Here is a 16473-nt window from a genome sequence, read left to right as displayed (position 1 = left end):
CGCATGCGATCCCCGCGACCCGTACGGCCATGAAGAGAACTAGGCTGGGCGCGTCGGCCTAAGCAAGCGTCAGTACAGACACTCCTCTGTTATCGTTAAATGTGCCGAGCAGTCTTCGTGGCCTCCATGCCGGACGGCGCCAACACGTTTTAGTAAAGACATTCAAGCTGCCGCAGCGCCTCGTGGCCAGCGCGGGTTCTTCTCTCACCAAGAAGCGCGTTAAATGAGGTGGTTATTTGCTTGACGGTTGCGTTACGCTACCTAGGTGCACTTGTTTGCTTTAAGAAAAATTTTAGAGGAAGAACCCCATAGATGCCACTCAACGCTTAGAGATTACTGCCCTAGTTGTTTAATACCGTTGTGCGCGCATGGCCTCCGGGATTTGGTGGCCGCATTGCCGAATCTCGGAGGCCCTGGTGTGCGTAACCCTTCCCTGTTACGGGCTGCATAACGTGTCGCCTGCTAAGGAGTATGCCGTGTTGGCGGGAAAAATGGAGCCACGCTTGAAGTTTGAAAAAATGCCCGAGTAATCTCGCAACGTTGACACCAGCCGCTGCTTTGACCTAATGCTCAAGTCTTTACCTGCACGAGCTTCGTCTGGCAGTAGGAGTCTTCCCCGCCGTCCAGCGGCTGCTCTTCGCTGTTGTCGGCGCTGGCGACCGCCCCCCCTTCGTGCCCCGGGCGCCCGCCGCTCCCCTGTGCTGGGTGCTCATCGTCCCCGAGCCTCGAGCGCACGCCGCCGTCCAGCCGAAGCAGGGGGGCCGCCGACCGAGGCGCCAACCCATGGTCGTGGGCCGAAGGCGCGAGCAGGAACGACGTGGCCATCACGATGGCGGCGCACGCGGCGCCAGTGTACAGCCACAGCGGCGAGCACTGCACGCGACGACGCGGCGGCTGTGTGATGACGAGCTTTACCACATGAAAATACTGGCGCTGCAGTCGGCGTGACGTGGCGTGAGGGATCACGTGAGAACACCCGCCGAGTCGGCCGCATTCGGAAGTAGGAGCCGGCGCAGTACGGAAACTTTAAGCAACGTTGTAATGGGAAACCCTTCGCCACACTCTGTTTCGCAGCTCACCTCGCTTAGAGCCGCTGGAAGAGCAGCCGAAACTGCAAAATGAGAGCTAGAGAAGAGTGCCTGCTGTAAATATATAACAGTGAACTGCATCAGTCTGACCAGATATCACTTCCTTACAAGTCCTGTCATTTAGAGACACTATCAACACGATGGTCTGCTTGACATGACACTAGAAGAAATCGCAGTGTATATGTGCAACGAGTGGCAGCGAGACAGTCTTCTGAACGGGGCAACCGTAAGGACTAGCCATTCAAGTTGAACTTTTGTTCGGCAAAGAAAAAGCAACCTGGTGACATACTGTTTTGTAGTACAAATGAGGAAGATAAAAAAAATCGAAGTTTTGCCCGAAAGGCGAACCATCGATTTCGATAACAAATTAGTGGACAGCTATAGGAAGTAAGGATATTAGCTTTACCGGCCGTATAAACTTGTAAACAGGCACACTAACTAAATTGACAAGCACGGTGTCACGCGGCACAAGCAAACATGAGCGCATCTCACTCGATGACCGTGGAAACTTTCTCAAAACGCTGGAGCGAGTAAGCGCGGCAGCAGCAGTGAGCGAATTGAACTTCGTGCTGCGTATCGTATCAGCGCGAACTAAGCCGTGGAAACACAGCGCGCGGTGGCTTTCAAGAACGTGGCTTTCGAGTAGAACGTTTCGCCCCCATGCCAACCCTCCTGCCGAAGCATTGCGCGCGACGGAAGATGGCGCGCTTCCTCCCTGCTTCCCTCCCTTGCGTGCGCGAGATTGAGCCGCGATCATCCGCTCACCTTCGAACGCTTTCACTCGCACATACAGCATACGCCTCGCGGCGACGATTTCATTGCCCTTTGGCTTTATACGGAACCTCACGGCGACGCCGACGGCATAAATGCGCCTGGAGTGTCCATATAATTGGTATCGCAATAAAAAATAAACGTAGGCCACCAGTTCAACGTTGGAAGGGCTGTAACAGTAGGCCAGCGCTCAGAGATTGTTGAGAAACTGAACGAGTTCAGAGAATATTTTGCAATGGCCTCATCTGAAAAAGAATGCACGCCAGTGCTCGGAATGGACATTATGAAGCATGTCTATTGAGAGACGACATTAAACGGTGAACGAAGAAGGACATGAAATTTTACTTAAAATAGTTGATGAGTGCAAGAGTAAACGTAAGCGAACATTACTAACTTGATTGCGAGACTGGGTGGTCCGATTTTTCATACGTACTTGAAGAGATAATTCCGGTGTGCCGTTGTTTTCTATTTTCTTTTGCGTAGCGTCCGCCATTTCGTTTCTTCAGAAGTAGCTTTCCGAGGCGGCAAGTCAATCAAGATTGCCGGAAGGAGTGACTGCTATTTAATACTGAACGTTGACAATCAACTGGCGAAGGAAATTCTGTGCGCCATGAAAAGGAACTTTGCTTACTATGTTCCCTAATATAATACTAGCTTGTGTTTCGTTTTCATTTATAACGTGCGAGAGTTAGCTGAAGTGTTTCGCATAACTTACTGTAGGGATTTTTAATAAATAGCTTTTTGTCCTTCATTGTAGCAAGCTTATTTATAGTATAGCTGAGTGTGGTATCCAAAACAATTAAGAAAAATTGGGTAAATTCGCCCTAACGAAGGCGTTGAACCCTTCAGGAATGGCCGAACGTTGAGAGATCACAGCGCCCCCTTTGGGAGCGCTCTTGACGCCGTGCGCCAGCAAGCCGTAGTGGAACCTGAGACACAAGTAGGTAATGGTCAAGTGGTTCTGAGCGAGACAAAGGTTTCCTTGATGTCGGCATGTGCTCAGCTATGCGGCGTTGCCTTGCCAGTGTGGCCACGTAAGAGGTTACTATGGACTCTTCAGAATAAAACCCCAAGCCTTTTATGCGAAGCATATTACGAGAGCTCAACCCAGCTCCTCAGGCGCGGCGGTGTCGCCTTCAATACCACGTGACACCGTGACGTCACGACAGAGGAGAAACGGGGCTCCAACTCGCGCCGTCGCTCGCGGCGTCGCGGCGGTATATAAGCAGCTGCGCTTGCCTCTGCTAGACACTCACGAGGTGAGATGCCTCCTGGAGACAGAGCTGCTCGTTGGAATGAGAAGCGAAGGTTGCGGCGTGCTACAAAGACTGATTTTCTAGGTGGCTTTGGCTCAACTCTTGCAAGATGGGCTGGGTGGGAATCGAACCAGGGTCTCCGGGGTGTGAGACGGAGACGCTACCACTGAGCCACGAGTACGATGCTTCAAAGCGGTACAAAAGCGCCTCTAGTGAATGCGGTGTTGCCTTAGAAACGAGCTGTTTCTAAGGCTCAGGCGTGCGTCGCTTGCTCAGGCGCACATTTCGTTGCCGCGCCGAACGCTGCGTTGCTCGACGCTCACCGCGTCCAATGCGGGGCGCGTAGTCGCTGCGCCGTAGCCCATTGTCTTACACCCCTTGGCGGGTCGACGGGAACGCTATCGCGTTCCACTCTTGAAGGCGAAGCAGAGTAACGCATGAGTTGTTTCTTCGTCTAGCCGAACCAAATATAGCCAAGCAACAGCAGTTCACCAGGCTAAACAGTGGTTCAACAACTAAAATAAAGGCTAGTATGCTTCGCATCCTGGGCTTAACCTTAGCTAAGCCACAGCCATTTTTTTTCTACAACGCCTGAACCAGTACCTACGAATCAAGATAACACAATCAGTCAGTGAAACAGTCGGCGTATTGGTCAGTCAGTCAGTGAATCAGTCAAACAGCCAAAAAATAAACAATTACTAAGTGAATGAGTGAGTGAGTGAGAGAGGGAGTCTATCTACCAGTAAGTCAAACAATCATTCAGTCAATATGTGAATCAGCCATCGATTGGCGAATACAACAATCACTCAGTCAGGCCTATATCAAATATTCACTCAACCAACCAGTCAGTCAATCGTACAAGGAAGCAAGCTACTCGGTGAATCCAACAAAGTCGTTCAGACCGCCAGCCAGCTATCCACTCGACCGACCTCAAACAACGAACCCAAGTTACTCAGCAAATCAACCCTATACTGACAATTTTCGCAAGAAGCGCACCTTCCTCCTGAGAGCGGCCATCCTGCGGCCCCACAGGGGCGCAACGTAGACTGCCACGAAGCGCTGAGCTCGAGTCAGGTCCTGCTGGGACGCCACCGAAACTTCGGAGACTTCGACTGCCCAGGTGACGGAGCCGATGTCGCCACCGCGGCTCGATAGGGCTCGGCGGCCGTCCAGCTGCCCGTCGCCGGCTACGGTCGCGCCACTGCCGTCCAGCGCTTCCAGCCGCGGTTCCTCCGAGAGCTCGAACTCGCACCCGCAGTCGGAGCTGCTCAGCTCCGAAGGCCACGCGGACGACGATTCGGGCGGCGACGCGAGTTGCATGGTTACCTCTCGATCGGGCTACTGTTCTTCTTTGCCTTTCACGAGCAGTTTGCGCCTGGAGCCCGAGGCCACGCACTGCTGGTGATGATGATTATTGCGATGATGATGATGATGATGATTCAGAGAACGGCACATACCCACAAATGGGGATAAAGATGTACTTAATGCAGTTAGCATTCTTAGGATGTTTCACGCACTTCCCGGGCCACGGCAACTTGGCTCACTGGGTAGTTTCGGAATAGCCAATTGGGGAACAGACAACTTGGTCAGTTGGGTACGCGCAACGACTATTATCTTCCCTGTAGACTATGGACTACCCCAAGCTAGCGTGGGTTGGGTCAACCACTTGGAGACACACGGAAAGCAGATAGACAGACAGATAACGGAAAATGCGTGGCGTATCCTAGAATGCTACTCGCATTCACAACAGAAATATAGGTACCTTCGTGTACACTAGCATTATTGAATTGTTGCCTACTGCCGAACAGGCGCCGACGTGACGACGAAGACAGAACTAGAGCTCACTGTCTACTATAGCGCCCTGTAGCCGAGTGGCCGTTGCCGGTAACAACGGCGGTGCGACGTCATCAGGGCCAGCAAAAGGCCGAAGTCGAGGAAAATGAAGCGGGTCACTAAAAAATTTGGGGGACGCTTAGGCTTCACCTTTAATAGAAGAACACGATAGCAGCCAAAGATCCCTGACTGCTTCGCACGCTTCCCGGCAATTGCAGTTTATGTAACCGTAATGTTTACTGGAAAACGCTGTAGGCTTTCAGCATGCCAAATTGCTTGCCATATGTTCTACATCTCCCTTCTCTCGTCATCGTCACCCATCATGCGCCTCTTTCTTCCCTCTTTCTTTCCCTCTTCCCCTTCCCCCAACGCCGAGTAGCTGGCTAGAGGAATATACCTTAGGCCAACCTCTCTGCATTTCGTATCATTAAACGTCTCTCTCTCTCCCTCTGGCGGCGAATGCCATGCACGAGCTTTCTGGTAGAAACGCGGCCTCTTGTATGGGCCGATCCCGGAGATAGTGCACAGCCGCGCTAGAGAAGTTACATCAGTTTCAGGTTTCTGTTATTGTTTCGTACTTTTAATATTTAAGTTCGAGAAGATTTAACTCAAAAGGCATGCGCTGTCGGTGTTTTGTTCCATGACATTTGTTTGTGGGCTGTCGTTCTCAAAGCTTTGCCGAGGTACGTATGAGCAACTTTGATGATAGAATGGTGTGGCAATGTAGCCTGTATATAACGCATGTCATATAGCAAGGCGTGGTACATAGATATACCTAATTATATACGAAAATTTTCGCTCACGGACAACTCCGCCGACGCCGACACCAGATTTTCTGCGACACGGGGCCCTTCAACATATCGCGTTAATAGTAAGGCGCTAAGAATACCGCAGGGGTCCCCGTAGAAGGAAACATTATAGCCTAGAATAATAGCGCTCACGCCCATAAATATTGGCTGGCGGTGTATCCATCCTTTAGAGGTGATTCGTGCGTTTAACGCAATTAGCAATCTCCCTTATGGTTGGTGTGTAATTACTGATGTAATGTTTTTCATAATGATTGTTATGAAAGGCGGCACATCCACATTGACATGCAACCAGTGACCCAAGCAGGCGTCAAAGAAGCTTATATAAGAGCCGCACATAGCCAGTAGCACATATCCTATGATCGAATTTGGCGTCAAAAAGGTTCATTGAAGCGCAGCACATACAAAGTGATACATAACTAGAGAGCCGAGGTAGTCCAACGGTTAGATTTGAACGCGGTTCCCTCAGCTCAGCAGCCCAACGCTCTAGCCATTCGGCCATGGACCACCTAGCGACCCGACTACTTGGCGGGAAAGGGGTTAGGCACGGAGATACATACATAGAGCAATATCGCAAACTGGGTGAAATCTACAAATTATGACAATAGGAACAATAGCAATATTTTGTAACCCTTCACAGGCATTGCCAGGCCAGCTGCATCTTAACGACATATTGAAGCGCGAAGGCACAATCAGCAAAAACGCCCATACACACGTCACAGGTGCTACTAACAACTTTGTTCGAAAGCCAGCGAGATGCAGTATACACGCTGGCGCACGAGCCCCATCGGGCAAACTAAAACCACGGAGGGCGATTATCAGAACCAGCAAGATGATTTGAAAGATCTAAAAGAAGTACGCTCCACGTTGTGCAAAACATAAGTCTGACTGACGCAAGCACTACTTTCTTTTTCTTTCGTTTCTGTAAATCAATTTTAATAGCTCAAGTGGCGTTTTTTTTTCTTTTCTTCTGCCCAGGACTTTCGCGTCATGAAGTCTCGGCTGACCGGAGTGGCCCTTTACAGTGCGCTGAAAATTGCGCAGTCAAGCCCTTCTCAACTTAGTGACGTGCTCCCTCATTCGATCATTGACGCAGCAGCGAGCTTGCCGTACATTGGACTGTCCACACGACAGGGGGACTTCATGAACCCCTCCCGATGGCGCATCGCACGTAAGGATTCACGTATTTTACTAGGCAGCCTATCTTCAAGCTCTCCATTATGGGAGGACACAGCTGGGCCAGCCTGTTGGGATTGGAGGACACGAGAGACATTCCGCTACTATTCGCCACTTTCTTTTTCTTCTTTCTTTTGGGGGGGGGGGGGGGTTGCGGTTCATCTTGTGCAGGTGAGGCACGACTTCCTGCCTTTGGCCACTCCGCTCAACGACTGTTGCCTCGATCGCCTTGTGCGCCCGCTTTTGCAGCTTCTGCTGCTGGGATTCGGCCACTGACATCAGAACCGATTGAGGTCTGCGGGCTCTCTGCAAGCATAATTAAGTGCCTGTCGAAACTGACTTGCATCTTGTGTTCGCAAGACCTCTCGAGCGCTGACCCCGAGCAGAGTGTAGCAGTAGCTCTTTTCAAGAGCTTAGAGTGCGCGGACTCGTGAGACAAAAGTTCTCAGTTTTCAGGGCACGGTGAATAGCACCAGCAAACCTGGTCCTTGGAAAACATAAGGCCTAAATTAAAAAAACTAGAGGACATTGTCAAGGCGGAGTTCAAAAGGCAAAAGAACAGTCCTTTGCCGTGAAGTTTAACATCACCTAAAACATTTTCAGTCTCAAAAGAGTTAAAAGCACATCCTCGATCCATCACAATTACGAGATTATCAACATATCTGAACCATTTAAGCACACGCGTACCACGAAAGCTGCTGTCGAGAGTTTTATCGTGTTTACGACAAGAAAATGTGACAGAATAAAGGTGCTACACACGATCCCATGCATATGCCCTTCTTATAGAAAGACAACCGGTTATCAAACGAGATAAAAATGTCCTTCAGGTAGGTCTTAAGTAAAGCTAAAAAAGTTGTCCACACATATACTAACAGCATTTTGAAAAGAAGCATCCCCGTTCATTCAATACACGTCCGAACAGCAGTAGACAACGCTTCATGGGGCACAGAATACAACAGGACTTCAATGTCAACGGGGAATGCGTAACCTGTGCTCCGGTCTGTTGGAAGAATTCGTCAGGCATGCGCACAGCTAAGAGCACGAAATGCATTAAAGGAAGCTTACCTAGCATATCAAATCCCGTTTTCATAAGTGAAACAGAGTTGTCGCTGATACACTTATCAACATTCCAAAGAATAAAGCAAGCCTTCCAGCCAGCTCGCGCGCGACAATGTTATTACTTTTTCGGATAAACCGTCTAGACTTTTGCCTAGATGACTTTAAAGCGTCTATGAAGTGTACTTCGAATACCGCGAGATGATAGGGATGACAGCAAGATGCCGCATCGAAATTCTAACTCACCGAAAGACGTTGCACCGCCATTTCTGCGTCTACACCAATCAAAGAGCGTTTCTACCCCAGAAAACACGAGGAGACGTTTACGTTGTCGCTGTACACGCAGATACAAATGGGTTTCTTCACGTTCGTAACATAGCGGTCGGCAATAAGAACCAACTTGAAAAGCTGGTATGCTTCCGCACTTTCATCAGCCTTAAGTTAGTGATAGGTGACATTCGTGAAGGAGCAGTTCGAGATGTCGTTTTGTAGTGCTCAGTGACTCTCGTTGACTCAGTGACTCAGTGACGCTCCGCTCAGTGACTTCTTGTTGCAGTTCAGAACCTCTACACAAAACTCGCAGAAAACGTGACAATGCTTCGATATCTGGGTGCGATGGCTGCCGCCTTCCTGCTCCATGCGCAGAAGACGACGATGAACAGGAGATTCTCGGAGAATCTGTCAAAAAAAAAATTAAATTATGGGGTTTTACGTGCCAAAACCACTTTCTGATTATGAGGCACGCCGTAGTGGAGGACTCCGGAAATTTTGACCACCTAGGGTTCTTTAACGTGCACCTAAATCTAAGTACACGGGTATTTTCGCATTTCGCCCCCATCGAAATGCGGCCGCCGCGGCCGGGATTCGATCCCGCGACCTCGTGCTCAGCAGCCTAACACCGGAGAATCTGTCAACATTATATATATATATATATATATATATATATATATATATATATATATATATATATATATATATATATATATATATTCTTATCGTTATATTGTATTATTCACTTCTTGGGGCCAATCCCTCAGATGGGCACGTGAGCGAGTGAGTGAGTGATGAGTGAGTGAGTAAACTTTAATGCAGGTCCGGCGAGGACGCGAACTCGTCGCGCACCCGGCTAGTCCCACGTCGGGACCAGCAGGTCTAGCCCACCGGCCCGGTCGCGGGCACGCCGGACGGCCAGGATTTGCTTTTCTAGAGCGGGGCTACGCAGAAGCGAGTCCCACTCCTCCTTGATGAACTTGGGGTATGTCGACCCGCACTCCCAGAGCATGTGAGGTAGAGTGGAGGTCTGGCCGCAGAACGGGCAGGCGTCGTCGCGATACACGTCCGGGTGAGCCTCGTGGAGAGCGGACAGACACGGATATGTGCTGGTCTGTAGAAGCCTAAGCGTGCTACTAAAATGTAGGCTCTACATCTACATCAAAACTTTATTCGCCTCAAATAAAATTCTAATAATCCTGTCTACGTCAATTTTATTGCACGTCCCGTTTACTGGCTCTTCCAAACTACAGTATCAAACCACAAACATCTTCAACGTTAATGACGAAATGCACGAGAATCATGATGAACAGCAATCGTTGCTGCTGCTTTTGTATTGTCCAGTACCGACGTCTTCTGTTCAGCCGCTGAGGACTGCGTATCAGGTGTCGCGCATTGTCTGCTTATTTCGAGCCCGTCTTGGCCTATGCTACACGCCCAAGAAGGAATCGGCCCATGGCCTGTGAGGGCAGTGAGTTTTAGGGGTCAATCTTTATGGCGACGCCGGGGTCGCAGGCAAACAGCCCCGTGAGGGCAGCACGTCCTGCGCACGCCAGGTTTCCGAGGGTGTCGTTCCTGCCTAAAAAAAGAGAAACTGGCAAACTCTGGATATTTTATTGTCGAATAAAACACCTACTCTGATGGCGACCAAATGAAGCTTTGTATTTTCGCCAGATACATAACGTTGTGCAAAGCAAAAGCCCCTTTATCTGGGCCGCAGGCAAGCCAAAACAAAGACTCCGTGCGCTTTCTTCAGTCACACCGAAGCACACTGGTACATCGTCGAATACGCATTTTGAACGAGACAATTTTATTTCGTAAATCTCCTTTCTTATCAATATATTCGTTTTTCTTGTACTCATCGATTCGCTCGTTTGTATTTATTAAAAGCGAGATCACCCTTCACGTGCATTCACGTCGATGCATCGACCTTAATTTGTACACGTATCATTTGAAGCATGCATTGGCGAAGCAGTATTGAGGCTGTCTGTCCAATGACGCAGATGCTGGTGGTTAAATCTGCTCTTCTCGTTTCCATACGCGCGCTCACTCATTGACACGCTGCAGAAGAAGCTCCAAGTCATCGTGCAGCTGGAGGGTTTCCTTCCAGGCCCTCCACTCGTGGTCCGCCGCGAGGGCCACTACGCTGGAGGCCCTCTTGAGCAGCGCGTCGCAGGCGACGCCGAAAGGCAGGTCGCACAGCACGACGGCTCCCCAGCTGTGACGCGACACCGTCGGCAGGTCTCCCGTCGTGGCCACCAGGACAATGGAAGATTCCGGAGAGACGTTGGCGGGAACCTGGCTTTCGACGAGTGGAACGGAACCGTCTCTCCGGATGTGCTCCTTCAGGTCACGCAGCAACCGCGTCGACGTCACCAGGGCAAGAGTCCTTCCTCGGCAGCACTCCTTGACTGCGGTGGCCTTGAGAGCGGCGAGCCGAGTTCTGCATTGGGACACGAAATCTCTCGGGACGGGTCTCGGTGCGGCTGCGACTATCTTCTCGGCTTGCAGGTGCGCCGCAAGGAAGCCGTGCTCCCGCAGGGTCTTGCCGAGTTTGTTGACCTCGTCGGCGTCGAAGAAGGGAGCGGTTCCAGCTGGCTTCAAGATCCGGTGGTCTAAATGAAGCTTGCGCACCTGTACAGAAGGCGCATTTTGTTTGAGTTGCCAATTAAGCAGTCGTGCCATGCACATGGACACTGCACACAATACAGAGCGTCGTTACGGTTCACTTTAGGCGTCAATGAATGGAACGCACGCCAAACGCCCGATACCCGACAGGCCTAATCGTCACGCTTATAAACGTGAAAAGACTTGCCCGTCGGGAGTGTGCCACGAGATTATGTGCGGAATGTGCAAATCCCACTCTCCTTTGTCCTACGTTCAACCGCTCTACGCCAAGGAGTGGTTTCCCACCGTGTTCCTCTGTGTGGGTTGACCCGATGTGTCCTACATGTATGGGTTGTTCCGACGTGGCCTACGTTCACCCCCTCTACGCCAAGGAGCGGTTTCCCTACGTGCCTCCCTTTGTGGGTTGACCCGACGTGGCCTAAGTTGATTCCCCCTACGCCAAGGAGGGGTCTCCCTCCGTCTGCCTCTGCGTGAGTTGACCCGACGTGGCCTACGTTCACTCCTTCCACGCCAAGGAGTGGCTTCCCTTCGTGTTCCTCTTTGTGGGTTGACCCGGCGTGGCCTAGGTTCGCCCCCACTACACCATGGAGTGGTTTCCTTCCGTGTTCCTCTATGTGGGTTGACCCCACGTGTTCTCACGATTCACTCTACCAGGGAGCGATAAGCTTGCCCGGATGGTTCAGGGTATGAAAAAGCAAGCGAGCCTCCACGTGGAGACACATCTTCTCTGCCTTTCCGTGCAGGTGCACACACGCTGAACGTTTTTGTACTTTTTTCCTTGGAGCACACTGCTCCAAGGACAGCGTATCGAACCCTCTCCTATGGTCAACCTGGTTCGAGCTCCAAGCAAAGGCTCTTGAAGGTTACACAACCCCGTCCCTGTAGCAAGGTGCACAATAGGCATGATAGGCATAAAGAGCATTTGCTGTGTCTATCGAGCTTACGGGTTTCGCCATGTGCCGTGTAATGTTCACTGAAGCTATCGCACCAGTGTGCACGGTCACTTAGTCGGAGGGAGACCGTCAGGATTTGACATATACTCTTGTGCCGTAAGTTGAAGGGGTTAGATGTGGTACTGTCTTGAACCGAGAACACCGGTATATCGCCATTAATACAGGATGCGTGGGGGACAGCAGCCAGGAGTCAGCAGCAACAAGCATCGACAAAGGCTGTGGCAGAAAGAGCTTCATTTTCCTTACCGTCGCGAAAGACGTCAAGGAAGTACACTCGAAAATAATAAGTCGAGAATATGTCTTCAGAGGCTGGTTGAGTGAAATAGGTTTACGGAGCTGCGAACAAGAACGATGTCGAAAAAAATGCATGATTTGTTGCCATTCAACTCATGTTCTATGTGTCGGTGAACATCGGTGAATGCACTATAGTAAATGTACAGCTGTCCGACACAGCGTGAACTTGTATAGACGCGGGAGCCATTCACGCTAACTCATTTCCGTGGCTTCATGGGATAGGTGAGCTTCTTTCAATGTTCTCTTTCTCTCGCAACTACAGTTTGCCATGCGGAGGCGCGCAGCGAAGATGCGGTACGGTTTCGGAGGGAGGAGGAGCTGGTACTGAAGATTTAGACTATCACTGCCTAAAAGCAAAAAAAAAAAAAGAAAGAAAGACAGACTGCTTTAAGTTGGCGGATTCAACAAGGGCCTCGCTTGGCATCGGATAGCCAGAAAGAGGCGTCAAGGTGGCATTGTAAGTTACCTGCGCACTACTCAACGGTCGCTGCATTATTTTGTGTTTCACCTAATACAGTAGTTTGAAACGAAACCTTTCTTTAACGTTTTTAACGAAGGCTGACAAGTGAAAGGTGACGGCCCACCTGTATTTCTATTTCCTTCGAGTGCGGCCTGCCTGCCGTTCCGAGGCAACAAGTCAGCCTCATGGGCGTCCTCAGAACTTTGAGCACCGATTCGAGGGAATCGAGATTGCAGACGTCCAGCTTGCTGACAATGGCGAGCAGCCGCATCCTGCTCTGCGACGACCCTTCTCGTTCTTCGTCCCGACAGTCTTGAATCACGGCGACTATCTTGCGGTACGGGTGTTCCGGCTCCAGGTAGTGCTGAAAGTCTAGCAGGATCAGGACCCCGAACATGTCGCTGGACGGCCGCAAGCCCCTGGACACGAACTCCAAGAAGACGTCCGGTTCCACGAGGCGCACGCCTTCGAACATGGCCCGCGACCAGCAGGACGTCGGTCGCCCGAGAACGCGCACGTCGGCCGGGAGAAGTATCCGCAGGAAGCCGAGGAAGTCGTCGGCTTCGCCGACGTGCTCGCCGAGTACGAGGGCTCGCCGAGGTCCCGCGGCCTTGATGGCGGTGACGCACAGGTGACGCCGCAGCTTGGCAGTGGCCAACGCCACCACGCAGTCTCGGACGCAGACGCGTTCCGTCAGCTCGGCCTCTCGAGAAGTCTGCACGTACCGTACGTTGTCCTCGTCGATCGTGGGGTCGCACCGCACCGGTCTCAGGAGGGCGATGCGTCGCGCGAACAGCTCGGAGCACTCGGCTGCCTCCGAGACGTCGCCCGTCCACACCATGCTGACAGAAGAAGACATCTCTCGCTCCGCTGCCTCGTGGTCGCGAGCCGGTGGTGGCGATGAGAACGACAACGACGTTGATTGATGAAGACGATGGCGATCCTCCTCTGTGCCGCACGCCCACTAAACTGCTTCGTCGGGTGTTGCGTTGTTTCCCGTCTGATAATGGCTCGTACCACTATAATCGATCGGTTAAGATTTAGATATAGAATAAAAAGAAGGGGATTAGTACTGAAAATAAAACGACTGAAATGTTTGTGGACGAATCCGAGGATTGAAAATAGTTTCGTCGGAGCATGTGTGCCCCTCTCATCACTAGAAAAACAGATGTGGTCGGACTGAACCAAGTCAAACGGGAGAAAACGTTCACCCCGTCGTATTCCCACTACTTCTCCCAACACTGGAACGTTGAATAAGCTGTTCCTAAACACATATCCACTGCGTCCAAATTGCCCCCTACAGGAATCCAATAATCATGTGCTGCTGCAATGAGTCGTTGCCAGGGTATTTTGGAGGGCCGTGCATACTGGTTTCCGTGGCCTTGGAGTTAACCGCTTTATTACATCTGGTCGCCGCTCACGTGGCAGCGTTGCGCAACTTTTAATCCCTGCGGGGGCCTTTTGTCTATAGCGTAACCGGTGCGAGGCAGTTGCTGCAGGACATCGTCGCCGCGCTCTGTTTCCACATCTGCGGAGGCTCTACTCTGAGCTGCTGTCGTTTCTGTCGGAGGAGTTGTTCTTCCTTGGGGAATAAGAGTTCCTTCGACAGTGGGCATGCATGCCGTCTCCTGTCGGTGTCTGATAGACGCGTACGGCTTAATTTTCGACCAGCCTGGTTCTTGTAGCCAGGCTATCAGAGGTGTTCACTGAATATGCACAGAATGTAGGTGCCTGTGACTTCTGTGTGTGCGTGATCTCGCATACCTGATCATTTCTGCATATACCCATCTCATAGCAACACTTCAAAATTATGTAAAATGTATCTGTCACATTATCATTATACATAACCATTGTGCACACTGTATATATCAACATCATTTTATATAACGTGACAATTAGTTTCTGTGTAACTGTGTGTTGCGTGGGTCTATGTGGTTATGTGTTAATGAGTGAGGACTCGGACATTTCTTTGAAAACGTGCCGTGTATACAGTGCTTCGTACTTCGTATATGTGATCGTCCTGGTGGAATTGTGCCGTGATTGTGACTCAGTGTTCGTATCGTCTCTTGTTGAATAAACTTTTTCTAAGCACATATCCACTGCAGACGACTGACCAAGAAACGGGCTGTTTCAAGTATGTTTATAGAAATAAAACAAAAAAGAACTTTTCTTAGCAGAGCGTGTGTTAAAGAAGGATAATTTAGAAATTACAAAAGATACGGTTAATATATTGAAATTAAATATTTTAACATATACACGTGAAATAATAGGAACAATTGATAATTTTAGAAATTCATCCAGGAACCCTTTTCGTGTCCCTAATCAAATTGTAAAGTGCGAGAAAAGCATCCTTGTGGCTCGGTCACAGCGAAGTCGCCCCAAAAGGAACAATGGTTGGCGAGATTAGCGATAGCCCAACTTGTCGAAACGAAATTTTAAGACTTTGCTTTGTCTTACATATTGGCACCACGAGAAAAAAAAGAAATTCTCTATAATTTCAGATGCATTGCAAAAAGGACATAGAGGCGACACAGTGAAACCAGACCTGTCTAATTAAAATTTAAAGGCGGTACACGACATCTGAATTTTGTAAAGGAAATTTCAAATTGCCTCATTGCCTCGAAGGATACCAATTATTATTTTACGGGAAAGAAAGGTGGCGGAATTCATAAGACGATGTTAGAATGAATTTTGATGAATTTTGCGGTATGAATAAATTTCTGTACCTACTCGGGGTTACATAAGTCGCTGTCGGCAAAACAGATATGGCAGGGCAACTGAAGGATGCTCGTGCAAGTGAATCAGCCATTTCATTCAAGTGCAACCCATGATGTCCCGGTACCCAAAGGAAGTGTACGTGCCGTAACTACGGAGGGACCATTGAGCAAAATGTTCGCAGAATCCTTGAATTTGAAGATCCAGTAAGTGTTGTGCATACAGACAGCGAGGCGGTCACGATAACAAGTAATGAGTCATTTTAGAGAAACTTTCGTAATGTTAACACAATTGCTAACAATTTTGCGCCTGAAATATGGGCGTAAGGTCGCGAAGGCAAACGGAGTAAACCATTGAAGAGATTCAGAGAAGATCGCGGCTCCTGTTTTCTATTTGCACACAGAAGCGTCAGTAGCTAGCTGGCTCAGATGGTCTTGTAATATAATAATTAAACGTCTGCTAGACAGTAGTTTAGCATAATTTGCAAATGTGTCCTTGGAACTCAATTTCGAGGTCTGGTAAGGCATCATTCGAATGGCAAACTTGAAGTATGGGCACATTGTGGTAACTGTGCTTGCACAAATATTATCTGACGGCTGTGTAATATCGACCACGATACGTCAGAAAACTCAGACCGTTCAGTGACGAATACAAACTGTGCTCGAATCTTTGACAAATTATAAATTTTAAAAAAATATCTGAAGAGTAAGCATGCGGAATCTGCAATGCATGTAGGGTAGGTGAACGAGCTTCCTGATAAAAAAAAAGAACAGTGTTGGCAACGAATTTAGGTGACCCGATGCATAAAGCGCGGGCTACATGGAGCGAATTGTCACGGCGAACGCGGCGCGGCGAACAGGGGTGCGGCGGCAAGACGTTGAAGATGCGCTGCATAGCAATACATGAGGCGAACAGCGGGCGGACGCCGCCGCGAGTTCGCCGTGTTGGCGCCAGTGTTATCAGACTTAGCATACGCGTTGTGGTAAGCGATGAAACAAATATAAGCGCTTTTTAAGGTGGCATATACCGCTTTTATAACTGAAAAATACACCAACACTAGCGCAGACACCAACGTGGTTGCAGAAGACGAGAAAAGGCCCGCGCGCGAAAGACCAGCATGCCTAGCGACCGGAACTGGCGCCTCCCGATTGGCTGTCGTCCGCCGCT

At 49.9% G+C, this 16473-nt stretch overlaps 2 protein-coding genes across 2 annotated transcripts in view; both read right to left on the bottom strand.

Moving 5' to 3' along the window:
- LOC126529426 (chitotriosidase-1-like) overlaps positions 1–16473 on the bottom strand; it is a 50880-nt gene that overhangs the window by 10574 nt on the left and 23833 nt on the right. The window lies entirely within an intron of this gene.
- Positions 9567–13523, bottom strand: LOC129384314 (uncharacterized). Its single transcript, XM_055069597.2, has 2 exons — positions 12716–13523; positions 9567–10890 (listed from the first exon to the last, which is right to left on the bottom strand). Exons 1-2 carry the CDS (start codon positions 13448–13450, stop codon positions 10303–10305), a joined length of 1323 nt encoding a protein of 440 aa, XP_054925572.1. The 5' UTR covers positions 13451–13523; the 3' UTR covers positions 9567–10302.

The sequence above is a fragment of the Dermacentor andersoni genome, chromosome 8, assembly GCF_023375885.2.
Source record: "Dermacentor andersoni chromosome 8, qqDerAnde1_hic_scaffold, whole genome shotgun sequence".
Taxonomy (NCBI): domain Eukaryota; kingdom Metazoa; phylum Arthropoda; class Arachnida; order Ixodida; family Ixodidae; genus Dermacentor; species Dermacentor andersoni.
The sequence above is the reverse complement of the archived record's forward strand: the minus strand, read 5'-3'. Positions and strand labels throughout refer to the sequence as shown.